The following is a 16,191-nucleotide window of genomic DNA, read 5'->3' on the forward strand; positions in this document are numbered from 1 at the left end:
TAGGAGGGGCAGTACTTTGTCATTACATGAGTAAGTGTAAATATATTAGGCATTCCAGAAATGGGACATTCCAAATGTCTTCAATCTCCTTCACGTCCTAATTTGTTCCCACTTATTTCTTTTTTTAGCAGTTACCTGACACTGAATCTTCTCATGAATGCTAAGGGTGGTGCTAAGTTAAACGAGAGTGCACAGTGATTACAGGTCTAGAATTTCTCTCTTGTGCAGTTTACTTATTTATTTAAAGGATAACTTATAACTCAAGGCATTTCCACACTGATTACAGACATAGAATTTCTCTGACATGTGATTTATGCATTTAGTTTAACAGTTACAGCTGAGGATGAAGATTCTTCCACATTCATTCCATTTGCAGTTTCAGTTCTCCCACCTGAGTCCACTGCTAAATGTTTTGTTACATAGGTGACATACATGTGGATTCTCTCCACTTTGAATTAACTTTAGTTGAGTGGAGTAATAAGGACGAATAAAGGCTCTTATACACTGAATATAAACATAGTATTTCTTCACTGTGTGAGTCCACAATAGTGTTTATACTTTGAAGCTATGGGTGGTGAATCTTCCACATTTATTACCTTTACAGCATGAGTTCTCTCGTGTTGTCTAAGGTTAAAATATTTACTGAAGGCTTTCCCACATAGATAACATTTATGTGGTTTCTCTCCAGTGTGAATTCTCTTATGCAATCTAAAGTTATAACTTCTATTGAAGGCTTTCCCACATATATTGCATTCATATGGTTTCTCACCAGTGTGAGTTCTTTCGTGTCGTCTAAGGACAGAAGAGTGATTGAAGGCTTTCCCACATAGGTGACATTCATATGGTTTTTCTCCAGTGTGAGTTCTCTCATGTCGCTTAAGGACAGAGGAATCAGTGAAGGCTTTCCAACACAGATGACATTCATATGGTTTCTCTCCAGTGTGAGTTCTCTCATGTCGTCTAAGGACAGAAGACTCAGTGAAGGCTTTTCCACATAGATGACATTCATATGGTTTCTCTCCAGTGTGAGTTCTCTCATGTTTTCTAAGGTGAGAACAATGAGTGAAGGCCTTCCCACATAGATGACATTCATATGGTTTCTCTCCATTGTGAGTTCTCTCATGTTGTCTAAGGTAAGAAGTTTTACTGAATGTCTTCCCACATAGATGGCATCCATATGGTTTCTCTCCAAAGTGAGTTCTCTCATGTTTTCTAAGGTCAGAACAATGAGTGAAGGCTTTCCCACACAGATGACATTCATTTGGTTTCTCTCTAGTGTGAATCATCTCATGTCGCCTAAGGTTATAACTTTTACTGAAGGCTTTCCCACACAGATGACATCCATATAATTTCTCTCCAGTGTGAATTCTTTCATGTTTTCTAAGGTCAGAACAATGAGTAAAGGATTTGCCACACAGATGACATCCATGTGGTTTCACTCCAGTGTGAATCATCTCATGTCGTCTAAGGTTAGAACTTTTACTGAAGGCTTTCCTACATACATGACATTCAAATGTTTTCTCTCCAGTTTGAGTATTATTGTGCTGCCTAAGGGCAGAACTTTGAATAAAGGCATTCGTACGTTGATGACATTCATATGATTTACTTCTAGCATGAATGTGCTTATGTATATTAAAGGATGACAAGTAACTGATGGCTTTTCCAAAATCTTGGCTGATAAAGGGTTTCTTTCCCACTTGAGGTATCACATATTGAGCCAATGTTAAGATTTCAGTAAACTTTTCTCTGAAATCACTGCATTCCAAAGGATCCTCTTGACTGTGAGATCTCTGCTTTTTGAAAGGAAATGAGAGACTGTTACAGGTTTGCCCACATTTATTCATTCCTTCATTCATTCCTCTACATATAAATTCTAGAGTAATCATGCAGTGACAGACTCCAGTTAAAATTGTCCCTATGTTATTTACATAAACATGGGACATTACTCTCTTGCAAGCATAGATTTTATCTTTTGTAGTAACCCAACTGCAGAGACATCTGTTTATACAGATGTTAAAGACATTATTATGTTTCAGTGATTAGGAATATAAGCCATGATTATATAGTTGTCTGTTTATATAAGACCTCAAGTTATGGTTTTGACTACAGGTTAATGTTTCTTCCCTAAAACCACCTAACTAAAATTTTCTCCTGTGGGAGCCCATGATCCCAACTTAAATCAGGTAAGTGTGCCAAATTCCCAACTTATTCAATTCCTAGGTCTTCATTTGGAAGAACACGTTTACACCCGTGAAGCTTACCATTGCACTGATTACAGATGTGTCCTTCTTGTAGATATGCTGCATGGATATCATTTCTTGTTTTCTCAGATCATCTTCTCTACCTGAAATGACTGGAAAAAATAAATCTCTATAGTGGTATTAGGAATTAAAATGGTGAAGAGACCCAATGCCCATTTGTGTATGTTTCAAATACTGACACACAGATGGGAGAGAATGTCAAATTAAGGAATAGACTGAAGAGAAAAAACGAAAGAACATCAAATTAAGGAATATTCTAAAGAGAAGAAACACATTATAGGACTATAACAATTGTCATTCTCAGGACTGAAATATGAGAAAAATAAAATGAAGATGGTGGGGACTTCCCTGGTAGTCCAGTGACTAAGAATCTGCCTTCCAACGCAGGGGATGCAGGTTTGATCCCTGGTCGGGGAAATTAAGATCCCACATGCCACAGGGCAACTAAGCCTGTGCACCACAACTACTGAGCCCACGCACTCTAGAGCCTGCACCACAACTAGAGAGACTGGGAGCCACAACTACTGAGCCCACGTGCCACAACTAGAGAAGCCCGCATGCCACAACGAAGAGCCCATGTGCCACAATGAAGACCCGGGGCAGCCAATAAACAAACAAACACTTAAGAGAAAGAAAAAAAAAGAAGATGGCAAGTTGGGGAGGAAAAGAGAAGATCCTATTCATAGAACAGGACCATGAAAAGGGATTTTTTGTGAATGTTTATTAACTCCAGTGAGTATATAAATTTCACCTTGCCTAAAGCCAAGGACAAAGGCAGAACGACCCGTGAATAGAAAATTGATACCTGCAAGGTATGACATCATCTGAAAAATTTTTCTCCTATGATATTGTCTAAATTTTAAAAATATCACTAAACTTAGATATCTTCATGTGATATTTCTTAGGGCCTATTCACTCACTGACCAGGCTCCTCCTCCTATTGAAGCACAGCTTCTTGGATCTCACCTGGACTCTGGCCTTGCAGAAAACCTAACCCTTCTCTTGAAAGTTGCTCTCCTTGCTCCAAATGGGAAATCACATCTGATTTGTAGAGCTGATTGCCTGTTTGTAGGAGAAAGATATGTGGATTTTGAGTTCTGTGCTCATAACAGTGCATCAGTATAGGGCAGACTAATGAGGAAGAATACAATAACCTCTGAGGGTCAGCACAGAGAAGAGTACGTTGAAAACAACATGTATACTCTTTGACCAGCAAAATGATAGCTCTTGAACTTGTTCCCAAGGACATTAAGAACCTATCACAGCTAATGCCCATGCCCAAGTTCAAAGACAGACTGTGGAATCTGCAATATTTTCATTCTACAGTGTTTTAATATTATATCCAAAAAGAATCCAAAAAATACAGCCTCCAAAAACAATCCAATGAATATAACTTCCAATAAATACACCACAAAAATCTAAGTTCTATGTGGAAAACAATATATCTGTTATTTTTAACACTGTGATCTGATCAAACCAGTCCTTGCTGAGAAATAAATTTTTAAAAATCAATACATTTACTCACCCATACAAAAATAGTTCCCACCACTGTTTGAGCATCAGAGACTGAGTAGCAAGAAAGACACAAAATTATGTCAAGAAGATTACACTGTAATGGGACTGACAAACTAAATGTAAGCAAGAAGTAAAGAAAACTGTGATAAGGTAGTTGTGAGAGTTATGAAAGGATCAAGACAGAGTTTGGAGTAAGAAATAGGCAAGTTTTTCCCCATACTTGTTGAATGAATGAATACATACATAATAAAGAGTAAGAGACTCACCAACTGAGACCAGATGACTGATGTTCTCTAGCATCACATCTCTGAATAGTTTCTTCTGGGATGTGTCCAGTAGGGCCCACTCTTCCTGGGTGAAGTCTACAGCTACATCCTTGAAGGTCACTGATTCCTAAAATATTATGGACATTGTTTCAGACAGGGCCATCTCTGCCAGGGGAGGATGGTACAGGTGTCAAGCACTAAAGAGGTGGGGGTCGAGTGTACAGAAATCTCAAACAGTATTTTGGGTCCAATCACATCATTCTCAGTGTTGACATGAACATCTGACTTCCAGATATACCTACAGAGACATACACACTCTAGATACATAAAACTTCATTATAAAGAGATAACACATGAGGTGTGGTGTAATACACCCTGGAGATTTCCCAATAAATTTGTAATTACGACTTCCAGATCATGATTATAACATTTCCACTTGAAAACTTATATTGAAAACAGTCTTCTCAACCAATTTCAAGTAAATCTTTTAAAGACTTCTCACAAGGGATGAAGTATCCATGATATGCCACTTTTAAAGCACGACTATGGTGGGATTTCCCTGGTGGCGCAGTGGTTAAGAATCTGCCTACCAATGCAGGGGATACGGGTTTGATTCCTGGTCTGGGAAGATCCCACATGCCGCGGAGCAACCAAGCCCGTGCGCCACAACTACTGAGCCTGTGCTCTACAGCCCGCATGCCACAACTACTGAGCCTGCATGCCACAACTACTGAAGCCCGCGCACCTAGAACCCATGCTCTACAACAAGAGTAGTCACTGCAATGAGAAGCCCGCGCACCACAATGAAGAGCAGCCCCTGCTCGCCGCAACTAGAGAAAGCCCATGTGCAGCAACGAAGACCCAACACAGCCAAAAATATATTAAAAAAAAAAAAAAAAAGCATGGCTATGGTTAGATTATTCCCCTTTATGGTCTCAGTTTCTTCATCAGTGAAAAGGTTTAATAATCTGTTATGAGTTCTGAAAGATCTAATGAGCTAATGTGTAAAGTAATAACTATCTAGCAAATATTTCTTAAATATAACTTTTAGGTTTATTATTCATGAAATGGCAGAGAATACTGAAGCAACATCCAGGATTCTGCACAACTGACTAGAATTCAAACAGGTCTTGGGATCAGAAGGTGTAGGCTTTCATCTCTACAAAACTGAGGTGTTCATTATAAAGGATAAATGATTCAGCAGCTCAAGCCAGAGGCTCTGAGACTCCCCCCAGCACCTGTAACACTGGATTGACTGACCTCACCTGTGGGAACATCTGCCTCTCTATTGGTTTGTAATGTTTTCCTCCTCACTCATCTTCATCACCAGTATTCACCTCAATCCTAAGCTCATTACAGTTAATAAAGTGGTTAATGACTAATTTTTTTTTTTTTCCGCCAACTAGGCCATGGGCTAGACGAGAAAAAGAAAACCTCTCTCATCTCTTCTATGAATACACAGCATTAATAGAGACTGGAATATCTTAGTGTGATGTTGGGAAGAAGTTACCACTTGATGAGTCCTTGATCCAACATGACCATTCCAGAATTCTGGGGAAACTTAACTGAAGCTCAGATCCTTGAAAAATCTCTCGAGTGTGCTTAGAACATGTGTGCCTGTAGGAGAAATATGTCCATATACTGAAAACAGAGATGCAATTTCAGTAGAAAGAGTAATTTCCTACTTACCTGTGATTCCATTGTAACTAGCTCAGCTGCCAGCTGACTTCCGGGTTTTCACTTACACACAGTCCAAGCAACAGGAGGCAAAGCTGAGGAAGAAAAAAGTCATTAGACTCTAGCTGTTCACAACCTCCATATTCACTTATCATGAAGCCCCAATGCTTCACCTGGAAGTAGCCCACTGGACAACCAAAAGAAACATGCAGTGTGCTCTAAGAGAAATAGGGCTACAGCTCTCCTCTACCAGGATCAAACGCAAGAAGGCTATGAGTACTGTTGTTAGTAAAGAAGATATAAATACCTTCAATTTAGAGAGCAGAATGTGAAAAACCATTGAGTTTTGTATGCTAATTAACCCCTGGTGTTCAGAACTGTCCAATCCCCTCCTAAAATCCATAGGGATCCCTGATTCATGCCACATGTGTCCCCCCCTCTACTAACCACCATGGAACTTCTCAGGTTGAATCATTCTTACTCCGTGCACTAGCAGTTTCTCCAGCTCCGTTCCAGCCCTCTGGTGCCTCAATCCATCCCTACTTTTCCCTTCTTGCCTTTACAATCAAACTAAAAGATGAAGGTGCAGTTGCCGAATCCTCACATCCCAGTCACCAGTTGACTTATCGTACTGATAATATCTGCATAAATAAATCCAACGTATGCGCCTCAGGCTTTTACCTAGAGCTTAATAAAAAGTATAACATGACCTCTTTTTGGGAACATACTTTTTCCTAGGTTTCTCTAATCTCTCAGTCTACAGTCTTCAAAGGAATCTGGTCATTCTAACTCCTTATCACTTGCCAAGAACTTCTCAAACAATATTGTTGGAAGATCTCAAGACTCCATCCTACTCCTTTATCCTTCTCTACTTATGTACACTGCCCAGGTATGCCCACATATTTATTCAATTGCTTCAATTTCTTCCATTGCTTTTTCTAAATTGAAAGTGACAAAACTCATATCTGAATTCCATTTCTGAGTTTGCTTTTTTTTTGAAACTAACATACACTAGAAAGGAAATAGATCTCAGGCCATTATCTCCCACTTTCCCCAAATATTACTCTTTATCTAGTCTCTAAACTTTTCAATGTCTCCACCAGACATCCAAGGGTTGACATTTTATATGCTGTCTCAGAACATCGCAAATACAATTTAGCATTGCTATTACTTCTACACTGTTCACTATTATCCTTCATTTCTACTCAAATCCACAAACACAATTTCCTACCCCATACTTATTTCCTTCAATCTGTTTGAATGTCAGTTCCTCAGAGATCCTGTCACTGAATTCCTACCAAAATGAACACTTCTCACAAAAAATCATTTACAAAATAAAGGAGGGCCATCCCTCCTGGTGAAAATGATCTCCAGTACTCACCAGAACCCAAACAGACGGAAAATCCAGTGAAACCAAATATTTATTGAGGATGCTGACACAACATTCCAGAGTTCAGAGCTTCTTTCTCTTTCTAGAGAATGCATCATTTTGATGGTGAACTCTCTTTTAATGCAGTTTTGTAATCCAAAGGACAAATCTGATTAACTTGGGTCCCAATCAAGATAAATGTATCAAGAAATGCCTCTTTAGGTAAACCCTGTAGATGAAATTAAGGACAACAAATTATATCCTTTAATTCTGCTTCTTCTAAAAGTCTCAAAAGCAAACTTCATGCCTTTTCTCAGAGACTTCAGTGTTTTATGGATTTTGGTTGTTCAGGGCAGTACTGAGAATCTGCAGCCAAGAGACCCCTTCCTGCTCTCTATTTTTATTTGTAGGAGGATTTGTAATCTACCAACATTTTCTCAGGCTGTGGACATAAGTGTGACTCTACAGAAGTGTAAGTGTTTGTGCTGAATAAATATCTACCGAAGGAAAATATCTTTCATTTTTACTACCAAGTGAGAAAAAGCTCATCCAGTGTTAGGTCTCTTCAAGTCAGATCTAGCTCATGTCCTAAAAACCCTACAATCCTCAAAATATTAAGGATTTCCAGAATAAATGATCAGTTTCAGGATTGATTTTATTGTAGACAGAATTTAATTTTTTTTATTGTGGTAAAATACACATAACATTTACCATCTTAGTCATTTTTAAGTGTATAGTTCAGTGATGTTAAATACATTCATAATACTGTGCAACCATCACTGCCATCCATCTCCAACACTCTCTTCATTTTGTAAAACTGAAACTCTGTACCCATTAAACAACTACTCCCTATTCCCCTTCCTCCCAATGCCTGGAAACCACCATTCTACTTTCTGTCTCTAAATAGGATTTTTTTTGGAGGGTGGGGCTGTGCCGTGGGGCTTGCAGGATCTCAGTTCCCCGACCAGGGACTGAACCCGAGCCATGGCAGTGAGAGCCTGAATCCTAACCACTAGACCACCAGGGAATTCCCATCTAAGTAGCATATTTTTAAAAACTGATATTAAAAAGGAAATTAAACATTTAAAAATCTTAAGATATTACTTTATAGAAGGATATTATTTCTGAAGGAAAATCAAGCAATATGTTTTCATTTTAGGTATAAGGCATAAGAAATACTTGATCCCATAAGAAATTCTTTGTAATTTTCTTTTTTAAAATTATACTTTTCTGACAGTAAAAAAAGGATTTAGTATGTATTACTTTTGTAATAAACTGTATCAACTATTTGATTTTCATGTATTTCTGAGATGGTCTATGTCTTTTCAGCCTATTTACTGCAACATATTTGAGGCAAGTGATGATCTCCTTTTGCCATAAATGAATATGTTTCATGTCAATTCAGGGCCAAGACTGTAGCAGGGAGTGAAATCATACTGATGAATAAAGCAGAGAGATCATTTGTCATTATGGAGTTAAATACGAGCTTAGAAGAGATTAAAGAAATAATGAAAAAAAACAAAAAAAACAAAAAAGAAATAATGACAAGGATACTCTGTGAACATATACTAAAGTATTTCATTTGTGGAGGTGGGGAAGCTCTCTAGAAACGCACACATTATTTATGACACCTTAAAAATTCAGTTGGGCAAAAAGTCTGAGGGAGTTTTGCAGAGACGGAAATAGGTTCAGAAGTTTGCTTTTTCTTTCTGATGAAGGAACAAGTATAAAATCATGGACACATCACAGAATGTGCTGTACCCCAGGAAATGAGAACACATTGGAAGGCAGCTGAGTGACAGGAAGACCTGGAGAGGGTGTCAGGCAAGTAGATTTCAGGGCCTAAAGGCCACTGTAATTGGATTGGTCCTTCTTCTAAAGCTAGTGGGAATTCACTGGAGAACTGATAGCAAGAAAGTGACAGGAAGACTTGTGTTTGTACATGAGCCTTTTGTTGAAGAATGGAGTTAAGTAATTCAGAAAGGTTTAATGAGTTTTAAGAATTAGATGATGGTTGTCTGGCACAGGGTGTGGGTAGTGAAATTATGGTGGGGGAGGTGGAAGGATATGAGAGAAAAAGAAAAGGAAACATAAACAAAACAATTTTTTGTTGTTTCTCAGATACTGCTGGGCACCGATCACAAGTCAGACTTAGTGCTATGGGCTGGGCATACAGTAAAGCAAAACAATGACATGATTATTTCCTCCCCTTAATGCATTTACAATTTAATTAACATAAATATTAAGTTACATTACGGTGTTACTATATAAACCTAAAGACAGGTTAGCAGAGAACTAAACTTATTTGGTTGGGCACAGGATAAAGATGGCCTGTCTGAGGTCTGTCTAATTTATTCAAAAATTATCAGAAGGAAATAGAAGTAGGAAGTATCCTAGAAATCAGTGCACTGGGTGCTTGAATCAGAACCAAGAAAAGAGAGGAAAGGAGAGGAAATTCAAAAATAGCATCAAAGAGCTGAAACTGTATTGATTCTCAGAAGACATGATTTCAAACAAAAAAAAACAGGAGAATTCATTTTAACTATCATACCTAATATTTTTTAAAGAGAACAAATCCAATCTTAATATACTGAAATCAATATTTCCTGTTTAGTAACAAAATTTAAAAACTAAGTAAACACACAAAAGCCAGTCTCTATGTACAACAGCAAAATATTATGACTCACTTGAAATAAATTTGCAAACCCATGTAAAGAAATTTTAAAACTTTTTGAGGACATAAATACGACATGAACAAAGCCTGCCAAACCAAATTCTTAGACTAGAGGACATGGTGACAAAAATGTCTCAGTGACTGCAGAAATTTGGTGCGACTCAAATTTAAAAGTCATATGCAGAATCTAAAAAAGAATGTATATATGTATATGTATAACTGAACCACTTTGCTGTACATCTGAAACACAACATTGTAAATCAAGTATACCCCACCCCCAAAGTCATATGTGATATTTCACATAAAAAAATGAGAATTATCCTAAAGGTCAATTTTGTCTCAATTTTGATTTGGGATGAGGATACAGCCAAAATAATTGTGAAAAGGGAAAAAAAAATAGGTCAAATTACATCTGAACCTATATTATGTGAAACTTTAAAATAATTCAAATTAAATAGTTGAAACAAACAATATATTATGACTAAATGAACATAATATTTTATACTATGAAATAGGTGACACCTTACAAAGGAAAGAAAAAAAAGCAAAGGCCATGAAGGAAGGATTTTGGTTTCACTTCACCAACGTTATCAGACCAAAGTGTGCACATATGTGTGTGTGTATAATTAAACTATAAACTATAAAATATAAGCAGAAAAATAAGTAGAAAAATTCATTTTACATATACATGTCTATAAAGAACAACATTCATTCAGTCTCTTAAGTAATTAGGAAAATGGAAATTAAAAACAGAGTTGTCATTTTATCCAAATCTACAACCACATGTTTATATAAATAAAATGAGGGGCTTCCCTGGTGGCACAGTGGTTAAGAATCCGCCTGCCAGTGCAGGGGACACGGGTTCAAGCCCTGGTCCGGGAAGATCCCACATGCCGCGGAGCAACTGAGCCCGTGCGCCACAACTACTAAGCCTGCGTCTAGAGCCCACAAGCCACAACTACTGAGCCCGTGCTCCTAGAGCCTGTGCTCCGCAACAAGAGAAGCCACCGCAATGAGAAGCCTGCGCACCGCAACGAAGAGTAGCCCCCGCTCACCGCAACTAGAGAGCCCGCGCACAGCAACGAAGACCCAACGCAGCCAAAAATAAATAAATAAGTAAATTTTAAATGAATCCTGGTTAAAGTATGGGGGAAACCTCAGGAGTTGATGATGGATGAGGATTTCTTTACAGTTGTGTATTATGTGTGTACGGGGGATCGTGCCAGAATCTATTACAAAATGAAACGTACCATCTCTTGGCCCAGCAATGAAACCCCAACATACCCAAAGAGGAGGAACCCTCAAATATCTGCAGAAACGTCAATTCTTTACAAATCCATCAGCACCAAGGTCTCCCTGGGACGGATGTGATGTGAACAGTGTTAAATCCTCTTACTGTTAGACATTTGGGTTGATTCTATTTTTAAACAATTACGGAATAAAATATACTACATGATGTGGATGAAATGCCACCTTAATTTGTCAGGGCTAAGTTTCTAATCTCTCCCTTCTATTGCAAATCATTAATATTTTGAGGCCAAATACACAGCTTCACTTTGTTAAGCTTCAAATGTATTACAAAATCAGGTAGAACAAATTGCCCCTTCTCCATGATTTTTTAGGTATTCCTGACATTAATTCAGTACTAATGTGTGCAATTTCTTTAATCTTGGTCTACAGTACATCCAGATCTGGTCACTATGCAATCCCTACTGGCAAATCTTACTGACACTATGGTGCCCAGTCCTTGTCTCTAATCAATGTCTGGGCATGCAGCATTTCTCATAATGATCCCCCAAATGGAGCCACTTCACAAGTTCCATGTCACTGGTTGACAGCGAGATAGAATTGGTCTGGAGATAGGAGAGGCCATCAGTGAGTGAGGAAATGTGTTAGGCAGGATATCTGAGAGTCAGATTTTAGCACGTCCTAAAAACAGCATTTCAGGAAGGAGAGGACAGAACAATCAACAGATAATATGACCTTTTCCAGATAAAGATTTATTCCTGACTCCTCATCTTCTTCCTCCTCTGAGTGTCTTTCTCAGGCAAGAAGTCACTCCTGAGTGTTGAGAATGTGCCATTCAGGTCTTCAAATAACTTATCCCCTTCCTGGCCACACCACATATGTAGGGAGAAATTCAACATTTGGAAAAAATAGTCCTCTGCTGTCTGCTGAACTATCAGGGAGCAGGGACGATAAACTCCTACATGGAGACCAACAGCTAAGTTTCTCTGCCCTTTACTCCATACACCCTTCTATACTGTAAAGCCCACATATCACATGGCAGATATGGGAATGTGAGTTGGTGTGACCCTCCCTTTCAAGTCACCATCCTCACAGTGTCTTCTAGTACCTGCTGAGCACAGGATCCCCAAGTAAGGATGGGCAGAGGTCTCCTTTTCTCCTATTCCTGAGCTCCCCAGGCTCTCTTCCATTCCTTAACATCCAAACTGCACTGCCCTTTCTCCTCCAAGCTCCCTTCCCAGAGCCAAGTGTCATCTCCTCATTGGAGAAATACCTTTGCTCTGTGCTTAGTTTAAAAAATCTTGGTCTTTCCCTACCAGCTGCCTTTGTACTATGTGTGTGTGTTTGGGGGCAGGAAGAGATGTCAACAGGAGAGAGTAACCATTACTGGCCTCACAGGCATGGGGTGGTCTGGACTGGATAGTGGCAAGGCTTACCATTCTCACCCCTGCCCCTAAAGATTCCAGATAATATTTAATTCTCCCAAGCAAGGGCAAGTTCTCTGTCATGTTTTTAATCATACTGATTAAAATCATTTAATTTCTCTTTTCCATAATAAATATAAAAATATACATTTCCATGAATATATCAAAAAATATAATATTAAGAACACTTAATTATCGGCATTGGAAAACACAAAAGTTCAGCTGTGGAAATAGCTCTTAATAATGTATTCATCATGAACAAATGAGATCCGTGAGAACAAAGTTCTAGAACCATCCAGCCTATCGTTCAATATTTGCAAAACAAAAAAACAAAGGGAATTTGAAAAGAGCATATACTTAGTTGGAAACTAGCTCACAGACCAATAAATTAAAAAGTCACATACAGAAGAAAGGATGCTGTTGAATACTGGACTACCTGCTTAAACTACCTGGTTTTGACTTTTAAGACAAAAATCATCAATATCCCTACCAACTGCACTGAAAAATAGTGTAAAACTTCTTTACTAAGCACTAAAGAATGCTTTTAGTATACAATAAAGACAGGAAAAGCACTGAGGCCTCATGATCTGAATCTGACACAATACATTTAAAAAGAAAAGTAATTTCAAAATTAAAAAAAAATCTAATGAATTTGTAATCTATCCTTCTACTTTCCCCAACCGCTACTGTTGGTGAAATTCCCCGCATCTACTCTGTCCTTGGCCATCTCCCTCTTGATCTCCTTTTTGTCTGTTTTCATGTACCATACTGCTTCTTGCCCAGGTCACGTTCTTTTTCACCTGTATTTTGTCTTTCCAATTCCATTGCACCCACCTATCTCCCTCCTCTATTTTACTTTTCAAGTCCTCACTCTCCTTTACTCCATCGGTCTTCTTGTTCTGTCTCATCCTCCCCTGCCCACTCGACATCCACAGGGGTGGAACAAAGATGCTCTGCCCAGAAGAGCACACTTTCCCGTGAGACATCGGGAATGTGGACACACGTTGGCCGGTATCGCCAGCGGATAGGATTTGGGACAGAAGGACACGCGGCGTCACTGGACAGGACTGGGCCCCTGCCCCCAGCCCGGGGCTCTAGGGCCTTTCTGAGGCGGTGACCGCGAACGGCAGCGAGCGGCAGGGCCCGGCCGCAGGAGGCCCAGGATGGGCAGCTGGTCTCAGGAGAACACTGGGGTCTGCGGAGACCCAGGGCCGCGGGAGGGCGCGGCGTCCCGGGCTGCCCTGAGGGGCCGAGAGGGGCGATGCGGGGCGCGAAGGGCGAAGAGTCCACGTCGCGAGTGGGGACCTGACACGGCGCGGGTCGGGCCGGGAGACGGTGAAGAGACCGAAGGCAGAAAGGCCTGACGGGGACGGCCTCGGAGCGATTTTGACCGGAAACGGACGCGGACTCGGACCCGGCAGCCGAGCGCCCGGCATCCCGAGTCTCAGGGCGACGCGGGCCGGAGGGGAGAGAACGGGGACCCCGGAACCTGCGTGTGAAGGATGCGGTCGGGAGGGGGCTGTGGAGCGCAGCTCTGATTCTCAGAGCCCAGGGGCTCACTCACCCGAGGGGCCCTTTGCTCCCGAAATCCGCTTCCGCGTCGGCAGGAAATCACGCACGCGGGGCGGGGCCTTAGTCAGGGAGAGGCGGGGCGGAGCAGCGTGGGTGAGGCCTGAGCCTTCCCGCCCCGCCCCAGGCCGTTTCCGGGTCGGCCCCTACCCCGGCCAGGCACACCTCCAGTCTCAGCGTTTGGGTGCGTTTGATTCGTCTGGTGTCCGGGGAGCCGGGCTGCTTCCTCGGGGCTTCAAGTTAAATGTTTCGGACAACTCCAGGTACGAGCTTAGAGCTGTGAGGCCTTCCTAGTGAATGCTGGGATGTTTCCCTGTTAACATGTTGAAAACGGTTTAGGTCGAAATCCCCTTTCGCGCCTGGAGACTCGTCCTGCGAGTGCTCTGGGCGCGACTCGGCTTCGGGCGGGGACCTCGCTGGGTCCAAGTGGGCCGTGGTGGGATCCCGACCAACGTCTGTGGTTCCTGCGCTTGCAATGGGTTATTCAGTTTAGCAAGGGCTGGAATTGTCTGTGCGGGCGATGGAAACCAGAGCTAACGTTATTTCCATTTCTGCTCCCTGTTCACTAGAGACGCAGCCCTGGGCTCAGTATCGGGGACTTCATGGGGCCAAGCGTGGATGGCATCCCATAATTTGTCATTAATTTCTAAATATTTTCCCATTTTCCTTATCTATATTTCCCCAGCTATCTGAAAGAATGTTTGTGTTAAAGAAAAAACTTCAGTGATACTTGTTAAAGCTGATGAAATAAGTTTATATTTTAAGGCGGGACAAGAAAAAAATTAAACATAAAATTTTCTGTGTTTGGACCTCCTCCCTCCATAATGTGCTGTGTGCATCTGCATTACACGTTAACCAGAGCTCCTCAAAGATGGGGGTGCCTGCTCAACCATAAAGATAAATTTTTTTTTCTTTCTTCTTAAGCTAACAATGTAACTTCTTTTTTTTTTAATTTTTATTTATTTATTTTTATTTATTTATGGCTGTGTTGGGTCTTCGTTTCTGTGCGAGGGCTTTCTCTAGTTGCGGCAGGTGGGGGCCACTCTTCATCGCGGTGCGCAGGGCTCTCATTATCGCGGCCTCTCTTGTTGCGGAGCACGGGCTCCAGACGCACAGGCTCAGTAATTGTGGCTCACGGGCCTAGTTGCTCCGCAGCATGTGGGATCTTCCCAGACCAGGGCTCGAACCCATGTCCCCTGCATTAGCAGGCAGATTCTCAACCACTGTGCCACCAGGGAGGCCCGCAATGTAACTTCTTAAAAGAATAATGTTCTTTCCCAGCTCTGTAGGGGGTAATGATGACTTGCAGCTTGCTTTGTATGGGCTTACCTGGACTATGTATCCTTGGTGAACTTCTGTAAAATATCAGTGTGTCATTTTGATGTATGATCCTTTGTCTCAGAAATGTATTTGACTATGTCCTAGAGTTCTAACAGGCAGAACAGTTCTCAGAGCTTTCTGAGAATCTGCTTCCCGGCTTATAATCCTCAGTTTGGTTAAAAAAAAATTCCCTTTTTTCTTCTTAATTCAATTAACTATCAAGTTTTCTTCTTAACTTGACAGTTAATTGAATGTTCCTCGACAAAGCATCGTAAGGAAGATTTTATTCTGGGGGTGGGCTATCTCCACACTGGTATAGGAACCACTGCAATGGGATTTTGTATTGGGTGAGAGAGATTGGGCTGCACTCCAAATACAGGATGAAGTGGGAATTTATAGCCAACGAGCAGGGTCGGGGGGTCAGTGGATAGAAAATTACTAAGAGGAAACATCATGGGTAAGGGGAATTCTGGCTAAACTGATGAGCAGGTTTCTTTCAGAAGATACTCCATGGTGATCAGACATCACCTGTGGAATAGTAGAGAATGAGGAACCAGAGCAGATAGCGAGGGTGGTGGATTCTGGCTGAACTGACTTAGCAGTATTCTTGCTAAAACTGGATTTTACAAGGAAGTGCATAGATGGGCATAAGAGAAGCTTTAGGAGCCTAAAGTCTGGTCAAGCAAAGAATGTTTGTCTTCAACCCAATCAAAAAATGGCAGAAGACCTAAATAGACATTTCTCCAAAGAAGACATACAGATGGCCAAGAGGCACATGAAAAGCTGCTCAACATCACTACTTATTAGAGAAGTGCAAATCAAAACTATAATGAGGTATCACCTCATACCGGTTAGAATGGACATCATC

The 16,191-nt window shown here is 40.8% G+C and overlaps 1 protein-coding gene across 1 annotated transcript; it reads right to left on the reverse strand.

The window, feature by feature from the left end:
- Positions 1 to 207: 207 nt before the first annotated feature.
- Positions 208 to 14,041, reverse strand: ZNF596 (zinc finger protein 596). Its single transcript, XM_036838929.1, is given in 8 exon segments — positions 208 to 615; positions 618 to 1,793; positions 2,262 to 2,353; positions 3,228 to 3,323; positions 4,043 to 4,169; positions 5,732 to 5,814; positions 7,101 to 7,317; positions 13,999 to 14,041. Coding segments are annotated over 6 exon segments (1,566 nt in total). The 5' UTR covers positions 5,744 to 5,814; positions 7,101 to 7,317; positions 13,999 to 14,041; the 3' UTR covers positions 208 to 552.
- Positions 14,042 to 16,191: the final 2,150 nt, after the last annotated feature.

This window comes from Balaenoptera musculus, chromosome 21 (genome assembly GCF_009873245.2).
Source record: "Balaenoptera musculus isolate JJ_BM4_2016_0621 chromosome 21, mBalMus1.pri.v3, whole genome shotgun sequence".
Taxonomy (NCBI): domain Eukaryota; kingdom Metazoa; phylum Chordata; class Mammalia; order Artiodactyla; family Balaenopteridae; genus Balaenoptera; species Balaenoptera musculus.